Source organism: Gavialis gangeticus, unplaced genomic scaffold (assembly GCF_001723915.1).
Source record: "Gavialis gangeticus isolate Ggan-Ray unplaced genomic scaffold, GavGan_comp1, whole genome shotgun sequence".
NCBI lineage: Eukaryota > Metazoa > Chordata > Crocodylia > Gavialidae > Gavialis > Gavialis gangeticus.
This window is the reverse complement of record NW_017729025.1, coordinates 32,506,600-32,516,803: the sequence shown is the minus strand read 5'-3', so window position 1 is coordinate 32,516,803 and position 10,204 is coordinate 32,506,600. Positions and strand designations below refer to the sequence as shown.

Here is a 10,204-nt window from a genome sequence, read left to right as displayed (position 1 = left end):
ACAGGTTGCATTTCACCCCGTCATCCAAATCACTGATGAAGAAATTGAACAGCACTGCCCACTTCCCCCCAGGTGAAATATGACCCGTCCACCCCCACCCTCTGAGTAGGACCCTTGAGCCAATCTGCAATCCATCTGATTGTGTAGGCATCAATGCCACAGTCGCCTAGGATCACTTGTGATCCTGATGGTTGGAACTCAGCATTCTCAACTGGGGGATCTATCTGCTCCCCCTTGTGGTCATCCAGACCCTCCATTTAGTGAGCTTCCAGGTACAAGTGGGGCCTTCTGGTTTAATGAGGTGTAAACTAATGGCGTGTGAATCACGGCACTCTAAGGCATTTCTTTATTACACTGTTTTCCTACCTGGTGGTTTATGTGTGTTCTATCATATGATTTGCTTAGCTTGTTTTGTTTATTTTATGTATTTTTTCAGTAGTGCTTACTTGTGAAGGCACAGGGGTTGGGAACTATATTTGAGCTGCCCATAATGACTTCACAGATTGTGTCGATTATTTTTTTACCAGATACAAAATATTGTATGTCGTCGTGAATGTTGACTACAGCTAAAAATTAAAAACTAGGGGATTTCGGTGCTTAAAGTTTATCCACGATATCAGCTCAGTCAAGTTGTACAGCCTATACCTTTTATAGAACATTTCCAATATAAGCAACTTGGTGTTAATGCCAAGTGCTGGGTGGTGGTTAAATAACTTGGCAATCTCTAGGGTGCCAGTGGCTTTATGCAGAAGAGCATCTCAGAGGGGAGTATTAATCTGACCCCTAGCAGAAGAAATGCCTCCAAAAGGTTGTATAACTGAAGTCTGCTCCATAACTGGGTAGACTAGGATCTTTAACCCTGGTTGGTATCCAGTCTAGGAATGCAGCCCCAATAGATGGACAAATTAGTTATCTCTTTTTACTCTAGCAGCTCCTGCAGCTAAGCTGGTTCTAAATGTGCTGGCACCTGCCTTTCTTTCCCTTGGATTAAACCAGCAAGGCCAAGATGGGGATGCTGGTGTGTGGGCAGCTGCATCTCCATATACTGGGTTTTGCTTTATCTTTCAAACAAGAGTCGCGTTCCGTGAGCTGACGTCTCACTTGGCACAATTCTGTTAACTTGAAGACAGACTGATGCCTACTATTACAGCTTCAAAAGATTGCGGGATGCTATCCGAAGTCCCCATACATCCCATCTGCACTTGGTGTGATGCAGCTTAGTAAAACTTCTCTTAACCTGCTGGCTTTACTAAGCATGCGCTGAAGCATACAGAGTTGTGTAGAGAGGATAATAAAACAGCAGTAGCATCAGGTTCCACTGCCACACTCTCTTGCTTTACCCCTTACCTTGTAAACTAAAGGGATATTCAGTTTCCCCCTTTCCTCAGGAGGTGCAGTGCAGAAGATACATCCGTAGATAAGGGATTACAAATAGGGCTTTTAGTAACTTTTGCTTTCCAAAGTTTGGACTCTTCAACAGCCTAGTGTAGACCCTTTCACATGGAAAAGTTCTAATTTATGCAGTCTTTACAAAGTCTTCTGGGCTTTTCCAAGGCTAAGAGTTATTGGAGTATTCTCTTTAACATGGGACCTTAATTTACCCCTTTTGTGCATATGCATTTTAATAGTCCCTAATTACAGCAACAGTCTGTTTGTTCTAAGGGCTCTTCAATTATTCACTGTGCAGGATAAATAGGGAACTACTTAACTGCTTGCAAAAGATCACGTTTTTAGACCTTGATTTGGGATTCGGGGGAGTTGATTTAATTTTAGCACTACCACAGCCTTGCCTCTAACATAACAGAGAAAGTATGTTCTGCACATGCACAGGAGGACTGAATTAAATTTGCATTGATCAACTTAATTGTCTGATTTTTCTGGCTGGAGTACTTGATACTTTTCTTCTCCATATGTAACAATAAATTGAACTTGGAGCTGCAAAAAACTAAGCAGGTAACTTAGCAGCATAAGACTTTCTTAGTTTTATCAGACTTAGGTTTTATATGAAGAATTGAACTTCCACCATTTTCATCAGAAGACTGGAAGCTCCTTTTTTTTTTTTCCCCTCTGAAGTAGACCCTACCTTTATAGCTCACTTACCACTTGTTTACAGTCTTCATTGAGCAGGACTTTCTAAAGTTCTGTTATCATACGTTTCAAAGTAACATAATTAACCCCAAAACATTATCTGTAGGAACAAGACCAGGTCTTGCTTGCAGTATCAGGATCCTAGCAGATGTTACATATATTGCGTGGTTTGTGTTAACTGCATGATAAATGGCAACGTGCCACACATGCAGCCAGTTTATGGCACAATAAAATGGAATATGAGCCACAAATATGTTCTGCATTAAATGATCCCTTCATAATCAACTTCATTAATTTAATGGAACAGTATGTTTACAAATTACTTTTCTTACAAGTCAACTATATCATATCTGACACACATTCTTTGTATGTAACATACAACATGACTTCAGCGCTAGCACTGTAATATGTTTGCATGTAGAGGCGTGGAAGAAGCTATTCAAACAAAGTTGTAGTCTGTTCTGAAAAATTTACCTAACGATCATCTTAACTTTTGTGTAGTTCATATAAAGCTAGATATGAAACTCCTAGACTGCTTGGTTCCACCTTGGGTCATGAACACAAGAATGGGTTTAACATGTGACTGATCCAGCTGACTTAACTGCAAAAACTGCAAGCCTATGATGCAGCCCCAGCTCCAAACAGTACTGTACCCAGGGAGAGTTGGGAGTTTTTTTTCATATGTTGAAATGCTGGCCACTCCTTGCAGGAGCTGCTCAATTCTTACACTTTTACAAGTACAGGTGATCAGATGACAGTGCAGTTTGCTCCAGGCTTGTGTCTCAAGCCTTTACCTCTTTGTTCAGGTGTCTAGATCTGTGAGACAACAGCTTAAGCTTTGATGAGGGTCTTGCATATTTTTGGTTTAAAATGCTTTTAACACTTTTTAGTCCCAAATTACAAATCCATTTTCTCTTAAAGCTCAGCCTCTTACTTTACCTTGTATTACATGTGATGTGGTTGTCAGTAGCTTTCCTTCTTGAAACTGAAGTGATGCAGCCTCTCTTGCTGAAGGAGTAATAACAGATACTCTGGAATTACATATCCTTTCTTCCAGAACAAATAACTGCACTTTATGATATATTGTAACATTTTATAATGTTCTTCTCATTGTATAGTTTATAGGCAAGCAATAAACAGCAAGATGTTTGAGATGGATATGAAAATTGCTGCAATGCATGTAAAACGAAGGCAACTTCACCAACTGCTACCTAATCATGTGCTTCAGAAAAAGAAAAAGGTAATCCTACTGACAACTTAACAGTGATCTAGTATAATAATTATATTATAATTAATGATGCCCAAAGGTCTTTTGAGCACACTAACAGAATAACTAAAAACAGGTAACAAGGGCAGTTAGATCTATATAAACTGCCCAGAGTTACTGACCTTGCAAGTACAGAAGTACTGTGCTAATGTTGAGGTGTCTGAACTGTTTTTCTTAGTATTGGGGTTACTGGACTGTCTGCACAAAGGAGCTATTATTTGTATTTACATTTTATACTGCTCTTCCTCTATTCTGGAGGCATCTTTGCTGCTGCTTAAGATCCTTCAGTGGGGAACCAGAGGCATTTTTACACATGCTTCCGGAGGTGCGGCAGGAGGGGTGCTTTAATTAGCTAGTGCTTTCCATTAAAAACACCTGAGCATCACATGTATTAGCATCCCCGGCACTGAAAAATGGTGGTGGGATGCCATTTTTTTGAGTCTGCTAGACGGTGTTTATTTCCATGCATTTTTGTTGGCATTATTAAACTCTTTTATAGGTGAATCCTTTAAGGTAATTAAAGCTATTTTGCTAGTTTAAGTTACCATAGAAATTTATCTAAAATGCAGTGCGACCATGGTTTAAAGGTTCTATCTCGCACACAAGTATTTGTTTTGAATTTTTGTTTTAAACTTAATCTTCTAGTTACTTTTTTTATTTTTTCTCAGTAGGTCATAAAACTATTAAGAAAATTTGTTACGATTAAGCAGAATGTTGAGTTCATTGTTGCTGCCCAGTTTTTGTACCTCTCATAATAATTGTTGCTAACATACCTAAAGCTTAAGAGTGTAAAGACTTCCAGAGGTCAGTTGTGCCACTCTCCATGTGCAAGTAAAGGCATGATTTAATCTAATGTGTAATCCACACAGTCGTGCTTCCTGAGATACTATGTTTGTGATCCCCAAGGCTCGGGTACATAAGCTGCAATCCTCCAGGCCTGGCAGTTTCACGCACCCCTGAGCTTCGGGGATTGTGGCTGCTGCAGTTCTCCAGCCCAGTGTTTCATGGTGGGCATGGTATATCGCTGCAGCTCAGCTGTCAGCAGTTGGGACTCCCAGCTGTAAGGGAGACCTGGTGACAAGTGCAAATTTTAAAGCTCCATAACAACCAGCTATAAAGTTAGAACACATTTTCAAGGTCTAACTTTTTACAGCTGGTTAGAGCTTTTTATCATGTGATAAGTATTTTGCACATGTGGCTGGTTTTAACTAGTTAATTGCACAAGTAATCAGTTAATTGAATGATACCTGTAATGTGTAGAGAGGGCCAGGGACTAACAATTTGCTCTAGTTTGGAGGTTGACAACACTTCTATCTTGTTAGGGATTGAAAAATGTTAGGGTTTTTTTGTTGGTGTTTGGTTTGGGTTTCATTTTTTTAATAGTTTTCCTTTTTAAATGTATGATAGTCTGGTGTGACCGTACAAGTAGAATGACAGCATCAATGTAAGACAGAGCTGTCTGGTTATTTTAGATCTGATAAATACACTTAATTTTCAACAGGGAGAAGTATGCCAGGTTATTCAACCCTGAAGTCCTGGCTGTTAACTTGTCAGTGTAGTTCCAAATTGATTGTGTATTAAGTGTTGTCCATTTTTATTTTTACTCTTTCTCCTCTTTCTTTATGGCCCCGACCCCCACTTACTTAACATTTTGTAAGTAGAATTGCAATAGTGCTTCACTGAATTTAATTTGATTCTGAGCCCTTGATGAAATATAAACCACATGATTTATTAATGGGTTAAAATATGTGATTACAGCATTCAACGGAAGGGGTCAGATTGACAACGTTGAATGACAGCAGCCTAGACTTATCTATGGACAGTGATAACAGCACGTCTGTGCCTTCTCCTACTAGTGCTATGAAGACAAGCCCGTTGAACAGTTCTGGAAGTTCTCAGGGGTAACTTTCCAATCCTAACTTGGATAAAGTATGTAATTTAGAAATAGCTGTGCAAGTTAGAGCATGTGCTTTTTCACTTTTTTTTCCAAAGAGGTTATATTTTACTTTTACATTTTACGTTAGACCTACTTTTTTATTTCAAATAAGGCACTGCACTCTCCTTAAGTCCACACTTGGCAAAAGGCTTTTCCATTTTTTTTCTTAGAGTATTATTTGAAATAAGCTGTTTTAGAATCTGTACCTTGACATACAACAAATATGTAGTGCACAGTGGAAGGGAATCCATATTAACTACTTTGTATCATACTATATATATTTTAAATAGCAAGCTTGTCTTTCTTCTTTTGATGAGACTGCACAGCAGCACAACTCTTTGGGTAAACTATCAGGATATTAACAGTATTGAGTACTTCTGAAAGCAGCTCTGTTCAGTTGCTAAGCAAATCGGGTGAGATCCTGATTGGACTAAATTTGTTTTTTTTAAACACTTCATGCATCCCTTCTTGGTGCTGAAAAATCTATAACTCCATTGCCAGCATTAGTTGCACATAATCTCTGTTCCTTAATTGGACAGTTATAAATTTATAGCAGTAATGTGCTCTAAGACTCGTAATTTGCTCACCAGTCTTCTCCAGTGTATTTGCTGCATTCCAGAGGGAAAATGACTGATCAGTTTGCAGTTTTGGAAGGATGTTATCTATAAATTTTGCCTTCATTTTTAAACATCATCAAACTGCTCTTTTTTTTTTAAGAGTTTATTTTTTTATAGAATAATCTACTATTTGAAACCTTTTGCTTAGTGCAGACTTATGATAAGCAAAATCTATTGTGGTAGCTGTATTTCCTTGTTGCAATGAATTATTTTGATATGACAGACTTTTCTGGCCTCATATTGTCTGTAGTAGACAAAATAAGAGCAATCACAGTCTGGCCATGTTGTCACTTTGTGATAAAAGGTGAACTATATATAATACTATATGGATTTTATAATTGCTAGTGCATTAACCCCTTTGCTTTCTCCATTTAGCAGAAGCAGTCCTGCTCCAGCTGTAACAGCAACATCTGTGACCAACTCACAGGCTTCTGAAGTCACTGTGCCACAAACAAATTCCAGTGAAAGCTCAGGGGGTAAGGAAAGTGGCAAAACTATTTGTATTGACTTTGAGGGGGTTTATCAAAGTCAAAGAGAGGGTACGAGCAGTTTCATCCTAAATCAGGAGTGAAATTTACTGCATGTGTTAAAGTTCAAAGATACCAGCATGGGATAGGGTTTATACCTTTTAATTGTATACTACTTGAGACAATATTTTCATGTAACCTTTTTAGAAGTTTTATAAATAGGTCACAACAGGCCATGGACTATATTGAGGCCCAGTCTTATGGGGTTCTCAGAGGCTTCTCTGTAGAAGAGCAGGGATCCTGATTTTTCTCTGCTAAAAAAATCACACATTTTCTGCTTAAAAAAAAAAAAAAACCCAAATCCATGTGAGAGCTCATTGCAAAATGGCAAAATTTACAGGTTTCTCTTGTAAAATCAGAAATCCACATTTGCCTCTGGTAGAAGGCAAAATCCACAGTTTACTCTGTTTTTCCATGGGAAGTGTCAGACCCAGATCCCTGTAGATGAGTTAAAGATTAAAGAAAACTACTTTACCCAGTCAGACTTAGTGCTCAGTCTAGAACATACCGTGAAGCATCTCTGTGATGCTTAGTTTCAGTTCTCAAACTGTATATTTGTGTCTCCAGAGATAACATCCTTGTTAACAGCAGTATATGGAGATGAGAGATAACAGACCTGATTACCTACCCATGAGCCCTGTTGTCTGCAGGTTTGTGTACACAGAGTCAAGCCCTTACTTCTCTTTAAAAGTGCGAAGTTTCAAGAAGTTAAATGAATGGAAGATATAAAACAACAAGAACACACTTTTTGTAGAAAACAGTGATAAAACTGAGGCTTCCTCACCAGTGGTTTAAATAGTGATTTAAATCGTTTTGATTTAAATCATATCCTCCCTGCTGCATGTTCTAACTTGTTTTCTCTTTGAAGTGATTTAAAGATAATTGCTGTTAGCATATTCATTATTTATATAAGCAAATAATTAAACATACTGTTTACAGGAATTTCAATAAGATGTTTATATTATGGCTTTTGTACATAGCCATAATGGATGTAAAATATAGTAAACATTATGTAACTGGCAAATCCCTTAAAATAGATATTTCCTGTAGACTGTAGCAAAGCTGGCTTTGTCCAGGCCTAATGCAAATGATGGTCATGCTTCCACCTATGTCAGAGGGAAAAATGCCTACAACCTAAAGCCTTGAGCATACTATTTTTTATGATGCTAACACTGCTTTTGAATGCAATTAAACTTGGAGGTGGGTGCAAAGTAATGTGGAGCCAGGTTTCTGCTGCTCTTGCTTCACTGGAACCATTTCTGGAACACAGGGAATCCCAATAGACCTCAAACACTAGCCGTGTCAGTGCTTCTTCAAGCTTGCTTATTCCATGTCTGAGCTGAAGAATTAGGAAATTTGGTTCCATAGCGCTGAATAGAAGATATATTTCAAGAAGGGGGTGAAGGCAGCTGCAGAAAATGCTTTCAGTAAAATTCTTGGCTGCCATCTTCACTTGTGTGATAAGTCTTGAACTAGAACAAGGGAATAAATTAAAACTGCTGGAAAAGGATTATCTTGCCTAAAAACTTCCATTCTACTTGGTTTCTCTGTATATTCCTGCAGCAGCCTTTACTAAAGCCATACTGGACCAACCTGGCTTAAATACTTGATGCTGCAACATAAATTGCAATTGTATCTACATTAGTATCATTCTTGTTAGCCAGTGCTAAGTGGAGTCAGGGATGGCATGCTGTTCTGGAATTTAAGAAATGGTATTGACAGAAGTGTCCCTCTTGTTTGCTAATTCGCATGCCTCAATCAGCAGTATGGCTGTGACCCATTAATGTTGATTAGTGGTCTCTGTTGTAATTGTACTTAATGCCTTTCATCCTAAAGATGCCCAGAGGGCTACACTAACTCCGTATGTGTAACCATATTTGGTGGCTAGATAGAAACAGCCAATTGATTCACAGCATGTACTATGGCATTCAGGGATGGGGCACTCTTCTCATGAACATGGAGAATAACCCTAACTCTTAGTGCCCTCACAGAGCAGATAACTTTTTGCCTATGGCTCCCCCTGGATGCTGTAAGATGTGGGTTTTGGTTGATATGATAAAGGCCTGCATTTTTTACTTTTTTTTACGCATTCTGTGTTCTGAACGTTTAGTCACTACATTACCTGTTCTGTCCTCAGCTCCTGTGGGTTTAGATAAAAATACCAGGAAAACAAATGTGTAAAACAAAGTCTGTGAATGTAATGCTAGCTTCATTTAAGTAATTTTAAAATACGTTGTATTTTACCTCTTAGGTACTTCAGGTGAAAGCATTCCTCAAACTGCCACACAGCCAGCCATTTCTCCACCACCAAAGCCTCCCATCTCTAGAGTTCTTTCTTCAACACGTCTGGTAAATCAGACACCAAGAACTGCAGGAAATACAGCAACAAAAATACCAAGCCCTGTTGTTGGGGTGAAGAGAACATCATCTCCTCATAAAGAAGAGTCTCCTAAAAAATTAAAAACAGAAGAGGTATTTTTATTTTTGAGATCATAATTGTATCCAGGCAGCAGAAGTTGTACTATAATGATTGTTGCTTGCATGAAAATTTGATACATGGTAGTATTGCACAGGAACATCTTTTATACAGTGATGCATTTTTTTTCCTTACTCTAGCTGGATAGGCTCTTAACAAAATCTTTTCTCTTAAGTGTTACTGTCATCTTTATAATGTTAAAACACACATACTTCACACCAATTCATTCCAGGACATTTCACAGTGAAAACAAAGAATAAAGAATCGAGTTAATCCAGATTTAACAGATTAAATCTGATACATTATTTTCCATTCTTGTCAAATTTGCAAATTTGAATTACTGTGCGTTTTAGTCTGTTCTGAATCTTCAACCTGTATTTCTAATGCCCATTTTATATGACTGGACATTTACCTTATCTAATTCTGGAAGAACGTGGTAAATGGAAAATGATTCAGTGATCCTTTTCTTTGAAAAAAAAATTTAAGCAGCCTTGGAAGCAATACAATCTCTTTAAAAAGTTAATTACTTTTTCTTTTTGTTAAAAGCTCAATCATTACCTGAAAGTTGCAACACAACTATGTTTTACTGACCATTATTTTTTAATTAAAAGAAGTGTTTGGTTTGTTCATGGGTTCATATTAATACTTTTGTCATTTCAAAGTAGGAGTCATACTTTTGAAATTTAGCTGGAATATTTATAATAGTCTTCACTATTAACCTCCTGGTTGCATGTACTTTGGTTAGTTTAAAGTGTGCATTTTCAAAAGACCCCAAGGGAGATAAACAGTCAGATCTGAATTTCACTTAAGGGAATACATATGTAAAGGGCCTGAAGGAATTTGAATGTGGTATAACATTGACATGATTTAAATGTTTTTATCTGAAGTGTTTTGGATGGCCCCATTACTTAAGTCACCCACACAAATCCTAATAAGGCCTCCATAATGCATGTATATAGTGCAATATAGATGTGTAGCTTACTGTAGGAAATGTTTTCCAAGCATTTTATTTTATTCTTTCTTACTATCTTCCTTTACCTTTTTTGGCTTATTTACCATGAGTCTAATTGTACAGGCTTTTGGGGGAAAAAACTTGTAACAATTTTAGAAATGTCTAAAAATGACCCACCATCATGCTCCCATTCTGAATGTCAGAATTTTCAGGTCTGATGTCTTGGGATTTTCAAAACCTGGAAGCAAGTTCTGTGCCCTATTGAAAGTGGAGCTTTCTATTGGGGTATAGTACTCATTTATTATCTTAAATGGTTTGAGATAGATAGAACATTAAATCTC

At 37.7% G+C, this 10,204-nt stretch overlaps 1 protein-coding gene across 4 annotated transcripts in view; it reads left to right on the top strand.

The window, feature by feature from the left end:
- The window catches only part of PAPOLA (poly(A) polymerase alpha), a 105,489-nt gene that overhangs the window by 81,257 nt on the left and 14,028 nt on the right, over nt 1–10,204 (top strand). For 2 of the 4 annotated variants that reach the window (XM_019518602.1, XM_019518600.1), the window contains exons 16-19: nt 3,207–3,328; nt 5,114–5,256; nt 6,287–6,384; nt 8,687–8,907. In XM_019518602.1, coding sequence (XP_019374147.1) covers nt 3,207–3,328; nt 5,114–5,256; nt 6,287–6,384; nt 8,687–8,907 — 584 coding nt within the window. Of the gene's footprint in view, nt 1–3,206; nt 3,329–5,113; nt 5,257–6,283; nt 6,385–8,686; nt 8,908–10,204 lie in introns of all 4 variants that reach the window. The other 2 variants (XM_019518599.1, XM_019518601.1) reach the window with 1 other exon arrangement.